The sequence below is a fragment of the Amphichorda felina genome, assembly GCF_050947745.1.
Source record: "Amphichorda felina strain 45539 chromosome Unknown scaffold_2, whole genome shotgun sequence".
NCBI lineage: Eukaryota > Fungi > Ascomycota > Sordariomycetes > Hypocreales > Bionectriaceae > Amphichorda > Amphichorda felina.
In genome coordinates this window covers 3,301,219-3,316,682 of record NW_028145048.1, presented here as the reverse complement: position 1 = coordinate 3,316,682, position 15,464 = coordinate 3,301,219, and the positions used below count along the sequence as shown (strand labels likewise).

At 54.0% G+C, this 15,464-nt stretch overlaps 3 protein-coding genes across 3 annotated transcripts; 2 read left to right on the top strand and 1 right to left on the bottom strand.

Annotated features, from left to right (window-relative positions):
• Nucleotides 1-777: 777 nt before the first annotated feature.
• Nucleotides 778-1,202, bottom strand: ACO1O0_002585 (uncharacterized protein; the record flags this gene model as incomplete). Its single annotated transcript, XM_083192051.1, has 2 exons — nt 778-912; nt 981-1,202. 2 exons carry the CDS (start codon nt 1,200-1,202, stop codon nt 778-780), a joined length of 357 nt encoding a protein of 118 aa, XP_083053265.1.
• Nucleotides 1,203-5,503: 4,301 nt separating this feature from the next.
• ACO1O0_002584 (uncharacterized protein) lies at nt 5,504-7,115 on the top strand (the record flags this gene model as incomplete). Its single annotated transcript, XM_083192050.1, has 5 exons — nt 5,504-5,591; nt 5,654-5,707; nt 5,820-5,942; nt 5,999-6,226; nt 6,466-7,115. The coding sequence occupies 5 exons, from the start codon at nt 5,504-5,506 to the stop codon at nt 7,113-7,115; spliced, it is 1,143 nt and encodes a 380-aa protein (XP_083053264.1).
• Nucleotides 7,116-11,111: 3,996 nt separating this feature from the next.
• On the top strand, nt 11,112-14,000 carry ACO1O0_002583 (uncharacterized protein; the record flags this gene model as incomplete). Its single annotated transcript, XM_083192049.1, has 3 exons — nt 11,112-11,324; nt 11,391-11,960; nt 12,486-14,000. The coding sequence occupies 3 exons, from the start codon at nt 11,112-11,114 to the stop codon at nt 13,998-14,000; spliced, it is 2,298 nt and encodes a 765-aa protein (XP_083053263.1).
• Nucleotides 14,001-15,464: the final 1,464 nt, after the last annotated feature.

The window sequence follows — 15,464 nt, the reverse complement described above, 5'->3', positions numbered from 1 at the left end:
CATATACTGCCAAGTTGAAGGAATATCTCAGAATGGTTCGGATTATTGTACCACTCTCGATTAAAATGTTCTGACAAGGTAGTAGACATGGCTCAGAGGTCATAATTCAACACAACACGAACAGCAAGTTCTGTCCACAACCGACCGATTCCCGGATTTCGAATGTTTCGATTTATCAAATGAGGGATATCGGGTACCATCGACTGTGTTTCTAACCTAACGCCAATCGGTTCGAAATCGGCTCAAAGAGCTCTTCCCTATAAGACAATATCAGCTTCTTAAGGCACCTCGCTAGCAGGATAAGGGCTGACGTCAACTCCCCATGGGCATAAGGATGCAAAAATATTGACAACCCAATCAGGCCTGTGTGCAATCAAGGAGATTAGGTCAGCAGGCGTCGGGCAAGGGAAAGAGGCTATCACGAACAAATTTGCTCGGATGGTACACCGAACTTCAAGTACCTACGCCTGCTCTCCCAAAATGCCTCTGACCATCGCAATTCCAGACATGAAGGGGAAAGCAGTGGAAGATGAGTTTAAGTTGGTTTTAGTACATCATTCTACAAAGGATATCACGTGAATAAAAAAGTTCCTAATCAAGGAAAATTTCTCAGATTTGCTCAAGTTACTTGCTATGCGTTGGTAGCATCAAGCCTATCATACTGCTAGTGTTTCCGCCAGATCCTCTTTCCACAGTAGTTAAAGTACGACCATCGTCCATCAGCGTGACACCAAGAAAGTCTAACCCTGGGTGAGACTAAATCAATCAGAGAGTGGCTTACATCTCAACCCACTCTCCCTCCACCTTGACCCATTCGTTCTCGTTGTTGACATCGTTATCTGCCTTGGAGTTTTGTCCCTCCATGGCCGGGTTCTTCTTGCACATGCCCCAGAGGTCGTTGTTGACAATCGCCTAGCACAAATAGATAGTTAACTCCCTGTACTTCAGGGACAACATCAAAGATTAGAGATTGAGCTTACCTTTCCAATGTATCCCCCATTCAACCTGACAAGCTTTGAATTCTTGTCCTTCTTCTCAGGCGGAATAATAGCTGCCTTGGATGCGGCCGAGTCAACGGTCCAGGCGCAGTGAGCTTTGTGGTTTGGGTGTCTTCCAAAGCAATCGTGGCAGAAACGGCCCGCGTCAGGGGCCTGAGGAGTTCCCGTGCTGGTCTTGTTGTTTGTTTCCTTGGTAGGAGGCATGTTGAAGGTTTAAGTTGTGGATTGTTTACTAAATAAGTGTAGTTAGGGTCAGGACAGTCTGTACAACCAAACACAGTGAGTATCAAGACTCACTGGGATCTTAAAGGATTTTTGTGATGTGGGACTGCTGACTTGTATGTCAAAGATATCATACGAAAGGTGCGAGGGAGGGCAATTGTGAAAGCTGAGGGTGGATATGTGAGGAGGAGGAAAAGAAATCAAGACGAGGGCGAGGATTCAAGACCAGCTATATACGATGAGTAGCAAACAAGTGAGGAGTAAGTGAATAGCTAAAACTAGTAGCGTGTACGCGCGTAGAGCTGTGAGCGAGTGTCAAGCACTGGCAGAAGTGCCAGGTGTTGAGCTGACAGCTGCCAGGGACTGATGGCCTATGTCCTTTTAGCCAGTGCCTAAAGGCTGTTAAGATATATATGGCCTTGGTTTTATTTACAGCCCAAATGGCAGTATTGGTGGCCATGGCGTTACGATGGAGGAAGGCGGCGGAGAATGAGATCTGAAGCTGTCCACAGTTCGAGGAGTGGCACGACCGCTGTACTCGGGAACTACAGGTCAACTTATCTCTAAAGATCCTATTTCCCTCTTCTTTGCACTCATTGGAGAAACTGTTCTTCAATTTAAACCAGCTATTACCACAATGAGAACACCGATACTATTTCGCAGTGAACAAGAATACTAAGTGAAGACAGACACATCTTCCACTCCCGACTACGTCTAGACCCATCAACAGTCAAATACAAAGATGTGATTCAGGTAGACAAAATTAGACACCGCATACATACTTCTTAACACCTTCAAATAACCCAGCTCAAGCTATCTATCGCAAATCACAACAGTCTAGCCATGCTTAGTGCAAGGTTACGGCCACCCAGGAGGGAGGGTTGGAACAATAGCCTCGGGATTTACCTTCCCCCAATGTCTTCATTAGTAATATAGTGGGATAATTCACAATAAAAATCTAATATAGGTTGAATTGTGAAAGTAATAATAAGCATGAAGTGTTGTGAAGCTACGGAAACTGGTGGGAGAACTGGATCACTTTTTGCTCGTGTTCAAGCTTTGTATGCTGGTATCCATATAGAGGTACCCGTAAAAAAAAAGAGGAACAACTATGGAGTCTTTATAGTTTTATCCCTCAATCTTTGAATAGGCCTCTATTTCCGCTGTGTTCAATAGTAGTTCAATTTGTAGTACTGCGTTTGGAGCAGCCCGAGCCATAGAATCCCATTGTTTCGTTGAAAGCTTCAGGGTAGCAAGCCACATAAGTTGATGGAGGACTTTGAGCATATTAGGTATTTTTAGTAGTTAGGGGGGTTGTCTTAGGATTAAAGCTTGATAGTTTAGTGGGAAGAGAAAGCAGATATCAAGCTACGTATTTGGCCTCTTCTGACATCTTCTCTAGAGATGACTTCTAGCACCCACAAAGAACTCTCGGGTGTTGATTCCATCATGGTTCCCACCATTCTGGGAGGGGTTGATATGTGGCGTGTGGGGAGACATGGATTCGCATGTAATCCCTGTCGATGTGTGGGTGGCAGGAAAACACCAACGAGTTATCCATCACTAATGGGTATTCGAGTCCTTATCATGGAGCGAGCATCGGCTATTATCCCTCGGCTGCTTTGGACCAGGTGGTATAGTGTTCCTACTCAAATTGGTCAATGTGCCTGCATCTAGTCAACCTCTAGGCCAAACGAGAACTTGGCCACGTTTTGGGCAGAAGGTTCTTCATACTACGTTATCTTTAGGGATGTCATCTTTCCATTCTGGGACCGGGGGAGAGACAAAGCCATCAGTTCTCAGTGTAATGACGTGAACGGCAGCAGAAAAGGACCCAATCCATGATGACACTCTCAGCCAACGAGAGGCAGCAAAGCGAGAGCAGTCCTGCAACCACGATGTGATTGCACCGGATTTAGACATCGCATGCGTCGCCTGACCATGGAATATGCAGGGCGATGGGGGTTGCTGCATCTCGACACTGTGTTGGCTTGCAGTAGGAGGCTCTAGCTGTTCAGACCGTTGAGGTGAGCGCTGTCGTGGGCTATGGGATTGCTGAGTAAATCGTTATTTCGTCAAACAAGATGATGATACAAAGGTCCGGATAAGGTACTCCTGTCGGGGCTAAATGCCCCAGTGTTGAATCCATGCGGCTGAGGAGCCAGACGAGCTTGGGGCGCTATTTAACTGAGAGGCGCATTGAACTGTATCCATATTCGCCGAGAGCGCATCGTGAGAACCTGGTTCATTGTTCGGTTCGAATGCATCTGCATGCATGAGGCGCGTCGACATAAGTCGGGGACATCTATATGGTAGTATTTAACCGTACTACGTAAACACTAGTGGTATGATGAAGTGCACACTGATCCATTGATCACTGTCAATTCCCGTTCAGAAATGGGCGTACCACCCGGGCAATTCGGGACATCGTACTATCCGAGATGCTGGACTTTGGTGGAGTTCTTCAGTTGGTTGGAGATGACTTGCTGGACCCTGGATGAAGCACAGGCCTGTCGGACCCCACAAGTCATCACCGGAGTCGCTGGCCGCAATTCTGTCCGGCGACGTTGAATTCCCATTCAGCTGTATGTCCTTGATGGCGCGTAAGATCTCTCGCGCTTTGGAAACGGCACTTTTGTACAATAGTGATGGTTCGGGGCTTCGGGGTTGCTCTGCCCCATACTGCCTACCGTACGCTAGGCAATGCCAAACTGTGGGTTGGGCGCCGAGGGGAGCAGCCGGTAAAAGGAGGTCTGCTGGCGGTCGCTGGAGAAAAGGAGGCGCTGAAAGACGCGACGAGTGAAATTTGGCCCCCCACAGGATGGGGAGAGCCAAGAAATGACGTGAAGGACAGTGCAGGCGAGCGCGGCTACCTCTCGATGCTCCTGTTTGATACTCGATTAGGAGGGGATGCCGAGGCGGAACATGTGGCGGCATACACGTCAATGGCTATCTTGGCCGAGTCGTGTAACTGGTCAAGATGGTGTATTCCATCATCAAGAGTCGCTATTCCATCCCGTGGAAGGGCCGGGGACGGGAATGCCCACTGTGCCCATACGCTGAACTCTGCCCCAGAGCCGCCTGTACGCGGAGCGTCGGGGATGTTCGGGACAGGTGAGACGCCTGTACCACAGTGCGAGATGATGGCTGATTGGCGCCTCACATCATCTTCAGGCTTGGCACACCCCACTCGGTAAACGGTCGTGACCCCAAATTATTTCCGCCGACCAGGACTGCGAGCCAGGACGCACAGAAGCAGAGCGGCTACGGAATTCGGCGCCCGTCTCGATTGCGCACATGGTGGTCTTGTCACTGTGCGCTCGATCCGAGGACGCGGCTCGCTCCGTCAGTGTTGAGCGCATCATTACAAAAGAAATGCTCATCTGTGTGAATATCATCACCTCCACAATCGAGAAATGCCCCAGGGACAGTGTGTGACGCGCCTTGTGTAATGCTCGTACCGTGCTCAGCGCACCAGCTGTACACCGGGCGCATACAGTGCTAGACAGTGCCAGTACTAAAGGTTGGTGTTCAATTTTTCCCCTATCGTCCCGCCTGCCTTAACCGGGGACCTCGTCGAAAGTACGTACCGCACCGAAAGAGCTGGTCCTTCCTTCTAGCTCCTCTCCCCTCTGCTTCTTCCTTTCTCGCCGCTCCATCAACCATCTTCTCCTTCGTCTTCAGTTCTTCCAAGGAGGCCCCCACGTGTTGTCGTTGCCATCAACTCTTGTCGACTTGCCCGGTTCGCTCGAGTCGACGTGGTGAACCCCGTTTCTGCACCTACCCATCCAGCCGATCCAGACTTCGTTTCGCGTCGCCGTCGGTTTTCCGCTCCCGCTCCCGCCTCGCGCGAATACCCGGCGTTGCTTATTCCGACGACGTCTCTTTTGTTCTGCGAATCTGATAGATCCATCGGGCTCTATCATTGATCTTGTTGGATTTTCTATCAGGTAAGGATTTCGCCCATGTCCCTCGGTCGACGGGGGCACGATGCAGCGTCGCGCGGCATTTGCGACGTCTCCCGAGTTTTTGACGACGTCGCTTCATCAACGAGATTTCACATCGGCATAGCCTCTATCATTCCGCCCAGTGTGCCTCTTACTCTTGTCCAATATTTTTTCATCCAATGAGCCCCACACAGCGAGGCTGACTTGTCACCTGGTTTTAGGTTAATAATCAATATCGTCGATCGACTCACCTCGCTGCTCGAACAAAGCGTCAGAGTGTAGCATCTGGCACTTATTGCGACCGTATTCGATTCGCCGTATTACCCGCAGATCATCATGTCCTACTACGAAAATCCGCAGTGGACTGGCCCCAGCCAGCAGAACAACTGGGAACACCAGGGCACCTCCACTCCTGTCCGTGCCGGTGCGTTGCGCGGTGGCTTCTGCTCTACCCATGAACCGGATGCTGATGGAATAATGTTACAGGTGCCAGCGCCCCTCAGCCCCAGGATGACTACGCCTTCTCGTACCAGTTTGATGGTAAGAATGCGTCCACATTCGTCATAGACGGGTCTAGAGCCGAGCCCTTGCTCTACTCTGGGCTTGTTCCCGGGTCTATCGCTTGAACCTGTTTGCTGACTGCTCCTGACAGAGGTTGATCGCGCCTACGAAAACCTCCAAAAGTCTGGAAAGGGCTTTATGATGGGCGGCCGGCGCAAGTTTTCCCCCATGCACGGCCACGGCCCTGGCTCCGCCCGAAGCACCCCCGACTTTGGTAAGTGGCTATACTCAAGAGTCCCGAGCGTATGAACTGACGATGTTGTCGAGTAGAGGGGCGGATGTCGCACGGTCACGGTTCTCGCTCGCACTCGATGAACAACTTCGATGGGCCCCCCGGTCCTCCCGGTCAGAACCTTCACAATTTCTACGCGTCCCAGCGTCACCAGTCCTCGCGCGGCTCCAACGAGGCGGAGCAGGTAATGCAGGCAAAGAGGAGGATGGCAGCACAGCGGGAGCGAGAGCTGCGCAATCTGCACACAGAGCAGCAATACCAACGAAGTAGGCCACCCTCAGCTGTATAGCACTTGCAGTCACACGGCGGATGGCAAATAGAAAAGTTTGGATGGGGACGGATCAACATGTGGTGTCGGGTTGTCTCATATCCTTTTATACACAGTTTTGTTCAGGACGAGACGCTTCTCTCTCTGCCTAGAGCGGAAGAGGGAGGGCGGCGGTTGCGGCTTGCTTGTTTACCTGTCCGAGACGTTGAGCATGGGCTAACGGCTTTTTCTACGTAGATGCTATGACTGACGTCCCGACCCCCGGCAACAACGTCAACAACAATAACAGCAACAACAGCAACAAGCAGCAGATGTCTGAGGAGGAGACGCGGGAGCTCATTGCTCGCCAGCGAAGCGCTCTCTACGGCGAAGGACCCTTTGCTGACAAGAGCGGCTACGTCGACGAGAATGGCAAGGTTCGAACCGGCGCTCCTGGTCCGAGCGGTCCTTCTAGCCTGCGTGGTGCATCTCCCCTGGGCTATGATGGCGTCCGCGCTCCCCCTGGCGGTGAGGTGGGCACCCCGGGCTCTGTCGTTGAGCCCACCTCTGTCCAGGCCGACCCCAGCTCTCGACCTCCCAGCACCTCCAGCCCCCAGACTGCCGGGCCGACCAACAAGGTCTTTGACAACGCGGTTGGCCCCCAGAGCCGTACGAGCACGTCGAGCCCCACCGGCGGTTCCCCTCCTCGCGACCTTGCGCCTGGCTCCAAGCCCGGCGTTTCTGGCGCTACAGTAGCTCCCATCGGCACTCGACCCTCGGGTACGCCGTCCAATTCGCAGTCTAAGCGGTCGACTACACCTATGGGCTCATCTGGCGGTTGGGGCCGTGGCAACGGCGTTTGGGGACAGTCCTCTGGACTTGGTACCCAGGCGAGCGTTTGGGGCTAAGTCGCTCAATACGAATCGGTCGAGCTGAGAGTTGACTCCGGCAGGCGGGAATTTGCATGAGAAAACCTCGAGGCGCTCTGGGCTAGGTATCATCATTGTTATCATGGGATGAGGTGGTCGAATTTGTTCGGCGGGAATGGGTTGTTATTTTCGGTGTTCTTTGTTCGGTTCAGGTACGGACGGCAAAGTTGTGGCATTTCCGGGCGATTACGACAAGTGAAAAAAGCTGGCTATATACCTAGGATCTGGATTTGATTTGGGCTGTTTGGTCTGGCGATGGAAACCGTCTTTGCGGCGAGGGACTGGCATTCGCTCGGGAGTTCTTTGCTTTGGCGCGTTTCGATATCGGGCGGCCGGAGAGTTGCATCTTTGTCGCGGGCGTATGAGATGTCATGTTTGCGGGAATGGGTTGCATTTCCTTTGGGATGTATGGGGTGATTTGGCTGACACATGGTCGGGGTTAGGAGGACGTCGCGACGGGTATGAACAGCATGTGGGACTCCATATTGCGGTCGTGCGCGGCCTGTCGACAGCAATACGTGGAGGTAATGGCTCTGCGAACCAGTGCGGTATCTGGAAAGCATTTTCAGGGGCAGCGGGTTCGAATTTTCGAATTTGGAGTCATCAGGTGTCTGGGGATTTGACAGGACGGGATAACTCCACACACGAGAAAACGAGGACCAAGATCACAAAAGCAGAAAAAAAGGGACCTTGGTGGTATGGTTAGGGGTTTTTGCAACGGGTTGGATTTCTTATTTGTTTCCATTTGGCCTGTCCCCTTTTCTTGATGAGAAGGGTCGGGATATAGGTGCTTAAGGTCATACGGGATGGTGTTCTTTTGTCAACGGAGTGTTATATCTTGCAATTCACGGAAGTCGCAATATACCAATTGGCGGTCGATGTTGTTAGAATCAAATGGTGAGACATGGACGGAAGGTGACTGATTTGCAGTGACATCGCCGTCTGCCATCGAATATGTGTCTGCATTTGGAAGTACGCGCGCATTGTACTCGTACCAAGGTAGACCTTTGAGACCCCGATGATTCGACCAAGTGGGTATCCCCGGAATACTGGCAACGAATGCTATTGACCAAGTTTACAGCCAAGGGCCGCCCAGGAACCTCAGCCTGGTTTAACCTACCTCCTCCATTTGAACCGTGTATGAACCGTGTTTCTACTGCGGTCTGGAACCCTCTGTTTCTTCCCTTACCCCTCCCTCCTCCCTCCCCTCCCTCCCCTTCTCTCCCTCCCCCCTCCCACCTGAAGTCGGCTTTCCCAGCGTCTGTTTTAGATCACCCAGTCGGAGCATCCACTGGGAACAGCTGCGCCGCAGTCATCTGCGACCCCCAGAGCCTCGATTCTGCGAAAGCGTCAACTTCAGCGCCCACGAACGTCCCCGGCTGCCTGATATACGAGACCACCGAGACAGTCACAACCAGCCCCCATCAGCCGGCGGCACCTGCCCAAGTCGTCTACGAGTACGAGGGGGACGATAATTCTCGACATGAACAGCTTGACAGGTCCAAAGACATTGAAAGGGGCCAACATGTGTCGTTTTCAAGAGAGCTCCAAAGCGGATTAGTCTCGCTGGATCGGAAGTAGGGCGCACCATATTCATCCGCCACTGTGACGACGTTGAGGTGGTTCACCTCCCACTCGCTTACCGTCTCCTTGATCCCATCCGTCAGGATGCAAGCACACCAGTTTGCACTTGAGTTATCCACGTCCTTCTTGGCGCTGCTCTTCGCCGTCACCTCAGCCGGCTTGCCGTTAACATACATACCTTGTGTCACTCCCATCGGCGTACGCCTCCAGCCCCCCCCCCCCCTGCCCAGGTTCTCCCCATATCAGCCGCATCTCCGCGTGCGTCACGTCGTTGAGGAACACGCACTCGCCCATGGGGCTGACGGGACATCGCGGCGCGCAGCTTGCCGTCGCCCGTCTTCATGATAGCCGCCGTGGCCTTCTCTAGCAAGGGGACGCGTCGAACTGCGCGTGGTCCATCTACAGCCCCACACGCGAGAAGAGGTGCAGCAGGCGTCGGTGATCGGCGCCGGAGAGAAGCCTGCGGATTTGCGCGAGGGTGGCTGAGTAGGCCACGTCGATGGAGATGGCGTAGCCGTGGCGGAGGGGAGGGTTAGGGGACGCACTCGTGGAGGGGGGTACAGCTATCTACTGTGCCGGCAGAGAGACCTTGGGGGTTATTAGTGAAGATTGTGAGATGAGTGCTCGCATGTGGCCGTAGGCAATCACGTGGGTCCAGCATGATCTCATGTAGGTTAGGCGTCTCGAGCTTTAGCATCTCGTAGATCTCAGCCCTACACACTATATTGGCGGCCTTGTTGACCTCCTCGCTCGCGCCATCGGCCCTCCCAAAGGCGGTGCCGATGAGTCCGTCACAAGACCGCCACCCACAACCAGGACGGGCTTCCTTGCGGTACACACCAAACTCGTTCATAGAGTCATCGATGTCATGCCCTTGGTCTTCTCGCCAATCATGGTCTTATGGACCGTGAGGTTGATCCCGTAGTGGCCAAAGTAACGCTGCATAACGGTCCCCTAGAGCTCGTACATGTTTGCGCAGGTCTATCTATGACAGCCAGGCAGCGTTGCCATCTCTGGTGGCGTTTGGCCAGCTGCGGATTGTCCATGTCAAGGACGCCGTCCACGAACTCGAAGTCGTACTCGATCTTTTCGTAGCCGCAGACGGAGAAGTGCTCGGCCGTCGGGCATGGTTGCCAAGGTTTGGTTCGTATATGAGCGGCTAAGGAAAAGACCTGCTAGGGATGAGCGCAATTGGATGTAGTAGAGGTTGTGGGAAACATTGATGATTCTGGAGAGCACCCTCGAGCACTATACTACTCAAGAAGATAGAGTCTCATAGGATTTTGGAATACCACCGACTTCAAGGGCATCAATGGCATATGCCATCGTCGCTTCGTCACCAACTCTGAGAAAGTGCACTTGTCATGATTGCTTGGGCAGCTCACGCCACACTAATTCCCCCGACGCATACTTCCAGACCGATCATTCCGTCGTGATTTCTACGTAGCGGTCGCTGTTCCATCGTTCAGACAATACAAAGTACTATGAGCCCATCCACGCGGGGAACCCCGAGGAGAACCGGTAGATGGGATGCATACCCCGGTACAGACGAGCGGCCGCGATCAGGAAGCATCGTCAACGTTGGAAAGTCTATGATTGCCATGCCTTTGTGAGCCCCAAACATCGTGGCTGAGCTCTGTGCCGCTGTGGACCCAGGCTGAGGAGGGTGAGAGCCCAGGGGCAGGTCATGATGCCCTCGAGTTGACTCTCGCTTCCAGTAGGCTCCCAGTAGAGTCCTAGTGCTATGTAGGCACGTGGCTCGGAGCATTCAGGCCGGAGGATTGGGCTCTCAATCCGGCGCTGATCCCGAAAATTTGCGCGGGTAGGATTCGCCTGGCGGCCCTGCTGATACGAAAGCGTCCTGCTAGGCTGGTTTCCACTAAGACACATTCCTCCTCCAAAACACGGTGATCCCATAATACGGGTGCTGGCCATGGGCAAGCGGCCAACACGCTATTGACTTACGACCGAGCCCAGACGATCTAAAGCGGCCAGGCCATTGAGTCCATTGGGGCTATTTGGAAGGCCCCAGGGTCACGGGCAGAGCCTCGATCCGATAGCAGCCGCCCCATGTCTCAGCCAGGCACAGCTCAAGTCGCTTACGGTCACTGTTACCACGCTTCCGGCTTCAGCCGTGGGACACGGGTGCAGCAGCGCGTCGATCTCCACGCCATCAGCCGCACCCCAAGGCAGGGACACATATGTGCTGCTTGGGGGAAATGAGTAGCGTCGCATGGCGGCGTTGGGGCGAGTATGTAAACGGCGCTGTGTCCCGCGAAGGAGGGGAGGGGACCCCCCAGAGAAGTTCGACAAGTTTCGAGTTGATCCGACAGCAGCAGCAGCAGCAGCACGATGGACACATCCTTTGACCGAAATACGGCATACCTGCCAATGGGAGACGTCTGCTTTGACGATGGCAGAGAGAATGAGCTTCTGGATTTTGTCTACGGGAGGCCTGACGTCGACGAGCTGCGGGGGTCCCCGGAGCGGGTGCTCGCTGCCATTGACGAGTATGGACGGACCAAGAGGTTCCTGATGAACGTCGGCCAGCAAAAGGGAAAGATCGTTGCGAACCTAGTTACCGAGACGAGGCCCAGGGTCATGGTAAGCAATATCTCAGATGGGCGGAGTTGACAGTACAGGGGCCATGGCGCTGACGAGACATGGCAGGTCGAACTCGGAGGTTACGTTGGATACTCGGCCATCCTGTTCGGCAGCGCACTGCGGAAAGCCGGCGGAACCAAGTACCTGACGCTGGAGCGCAACCCCGAGTTTGCAGCTGTTATAGAATCACTGGTCGACCTGGCTGGCCTCAGTGACATAGTCGAGGTGGTGGTCGGTCCGAGCGATGAGTCCCTCCGGCGGCTGCATGCAGATGGGCAGCTGTCGGTGATCGATCTGCTGTTCCTCGACCACTACAAGCCGGCGTACCTAACCGACCTCAAGCTTTGCGAAGAACTAGGTCTAGTCCGGCCGTGGTCAGTTCTGGCGGCCGACAACGTCATCGACCCCGGCAATCCACCTTACTTGGAGTACGTGAGGAGCCCCGTCGACGTGAAGAACAAGAAGGCATTAGAACATATGCCGGAGAGCGTTGTGAAGGAGCACTTCAACGATAGACACTTGACGCAGTACCAGAAGCGACACGGGGACGAGAAGCTCCCCACCTTTCTCAGGGGCGACCCAAGACTCGTCTACAAGAGCCAGCTAATTAACAGCTTCGAGCCCACAGGTGCTCCTGTGAGTCCTAAAATCCCCATCTAGTACGATGTCGTGCGCCGCTAACAGGGAACAGGACGGCATCGAGGTGACCAGATGCATAGATAGGGTATAAATTAGCGATAGAGTAGCCGAATATCATTTGAAGCCTCCAACTACATGCATCCCATGTTCCGCGTGTACCTCTACAGACCGGACGTCGAGAGTTCGAGAAAGACATATCCGCGCACCAAAAATGCCTGTATCTTTAAGTTTTTACACTTCCAGTCCCACGCCATTGAACAGACTTCAGTGACTGACGGCCGCTTTGAAGCCAAGTACTGCAGTGGTAGTAGGTACTTATGGTTTAACACTGAGGTGACGCGTGAAGGTGTTATTGGGACACAATGACGTCTCCCGCTTTGCGGATCTACGACGCTACTAGAGCTTCCGGGGGCTTCACCATCGTTCCATTTTGATTTTCTCTACAGAACCACGGTCGCATCGCCCTCATCCCTGGCCCGACTCGTGATCACGCTGGTGCCAGACAAAGTAACAATGTTGCAGCTCGCCCGGCACACGCTCAAGAACCTGGCCCTGCTCTGCCTGAGCCTGGCCCTGCTCCCCCTCGACACGGCCATCGTCTTGGCCGTCAGCATCTGGCACAGGCTCGCCGGGAAGACGCAGCAGGACCATGCCAAGGTCCCCGAGCCCCTCCGCAAGACGGTCCTCGTCACCGGCGTGAGCATGGCCAAGGGCCTCGCCCTGGCGCGCCTCTTCCATCGTGCCGGCCACAGGGTCATCGGCGCAGACTCGCATCGTTTGGCCCCCGGCCGTGTGTCTGCCGCCCTCGAGGCCTTCTATCGTCTCCCGCCGCCGAGGAAGACGCCGTTTGGGGACGACGACGAGATTGAGGACGACCCGTATGCTCTGGCCCTGCTCGACATCGTCAAGAAGGAAAAGGTCGACCTCTGGGTCTCCGTCTCGGATGTCACCGCTGTCGTTCAGGATGCGCTGGCCAAGGATATGATTGAGTCGCAGACACCTGCCAAGGCCGTCCAGCTCAGCGCCAAGTATGTGCGAACACTTCACAATAAGGACTCCTTCATGGAGTACACGCGGCACCTCGAGCTGCCCGTGCCGGATACAGAGGTCGTGCGCGGAAAATCCGCCATCATCGACTTCCTCAACAAGCGCGGTGGTCTCAGGGCGCATCCGGGGGCCAACAGGTATCTCCTCAGAAGGAACGGGGTCCATGACGCTGCCCGGTGCGATATGCCCCTGCTTCCACTGGCGACTGAGCAGGAGACGCTCCGCTGCATCGAGAAGATGACCCTCGAGGACGGTGACGAGTACATGATGCAAGAGTATCTCCAGGGCCACGAGTTCTGCACCCACGCTCTCGTCGTTCGCGGCCGCGTCCGCGCGTTTGTGGCCTGTCCGTCATCAGATACGCTCATGCACTACCAAGCTCTACCCCCGGAATCGCCGCTCAGTCGGTTCATGCTCGCCTTCACCGAGACAATTGCTGAGACGGAGGGCGAGGACTTTACGGGGCACGTTAGCTTTGATTTCATGGCTAAGACATGGAGCGGCGGCGACTCCAAGCACGAGGACGTCCATGTGTTTCCCATTGAGTGCAAGCCCAGGGTCCACACGGCCGTGGTGCTCTTCAACGACACCCCGGAGCTGGTGGGCGAGTACCTCTCCCTGCTCCAGCCCGAGCCTCCCATACCCGAGGAAGTGACACCCGTTGTGGTTCCAAGGAATCCCAAAAGCTACTACTGGATTGGGCAGGACCTGGTCCAGCACTTCCTATCGCCGACGCTGGAGAGTCTGTCAAGGGACCCCCGGGACGGGCGCAGGGCAGGGGAGGTGTCATCGTTCCTGAACCACGTGCACAACTGGCGCAACTGGCGCAACTGGCGCAACTGGAAAGACGGCACGTTCGAGGTGTGGGATCCGTGGCCGTGGTGGTGGCTCTACCATGTGTACTGGCCTGTGCAGTTCGTCAAGTATCTGGTGTGGGGGCGGTGGCAGAAGCTCAATGTGAGCACGGGCAAGGCGTTCCAGGCCAGGTGAATGTTTCAGAAGTAGTTGGTTAGTCAAATGTCCAAGCTTTTTCTTCCTTGGATGCCGGAATGTGTGCACATGGGGTTGTCTGACTTGGGTGCCCTGTGCTCCGTCATGTCAGAACTCAGAACATCCAAACGAGAAGCCGCAGCTGGTCTCGTGAGAGAACTTTAATAAGATGCTAAATCATTTAAAGTATCATTATTCCAAAATTGCCATTACTGTTAAGAGAGTGCCTGTGATCGGGGAAAACCCTTCGCTGCACCTACATCTCCCCTTTCCCAAGACCAATATCCATACCTGGACATGTTACCCCTTCCCCTTTCCTCTGTCGACTAATATTATCATCTTCTCGTTTACTCGTAGAGAAAAGAACCGGTTATTTTCGGCTCAGTCATTAACCTCACGTTGCCACGTTTTAGCATCGGCGGCATCGCCGGAACTATGCCGGTGCATATATTTATTGATTGGATGAGACAACGACCAGCACCATGTCAGGCCATCTGCAGCGGATATTTGAGCGCGGACGGGACAAGTTACCTCCAACTTTCCAGGTATTATCCGTATTCCGTCCCGCCCTACAATATTAGGGATGGATGCTTACGAGTTACCCACCCGGATATTTGGGGGCCGTGCCAGGTTCTCCAGGTTTGGTGCCGTCGGTTTCCTAAATCGCTACGGGTCTCCGTGCGCTATTACGCAACAGGTAACAGCACAAAGATACATGTACCTACGTATAAGTACGTATACAGCAGTATGCTTGGCATGCGGCACAGACGCGGAACAAGAGGTATGGCTGAGCCGTATTATCACATGTTGGCCTCTGCGCCTATCGTACGAGGGCTCTACACTGCGTCCTGCCCGCCAGCATGTTATGGATCCGCCTTTTGTGGAATGGCTGGGAGCCATATCTTCAGGTTGATAGCACACTAATGATTTGCGCTATCGTTAGGAGAAGGCTCCTATGCAGTGTATCAAAGACATGTGAAAGATACAACCATGTGGAGCCCCAGGTCAAGTGCGGTATTAAGTACTATGCACCTGGACGAGGTTGCATTCTCATGCGGAAGGCCCCTTGAGACGCGGAAGTCAGCCTTGGTCAACACTTGTGGGATGACACTTTGGAAGCCGCGTAGGCCAAGGCACCAGGGCCCACGACCCGGTTTACCTAACCAATGGGCATTGGTTCGTTTTCCAGCTTGGGTTTACTTGGCAGCTTGGCAGTGGAAAGCAGTCGTGAGCCATCCAATGAATCGTCTATCTCACGATGGAGGTGGGCTGGTGGATGGATCTAAGCTTATTTCACAGGGATCCCTTGGGGGATGATGGGATCATCTGAGATCCACCTCGTAGAATCCAAGATCTCAGTTCAGGAGTCGAGTCAAACGCGTTGAGGCATCGAACATCCTGCAGCTCCCTATTCCTCTCCCGAGCCCCAGCTCTCCACAGTCTACCGTTGTTAACGGTCCATCG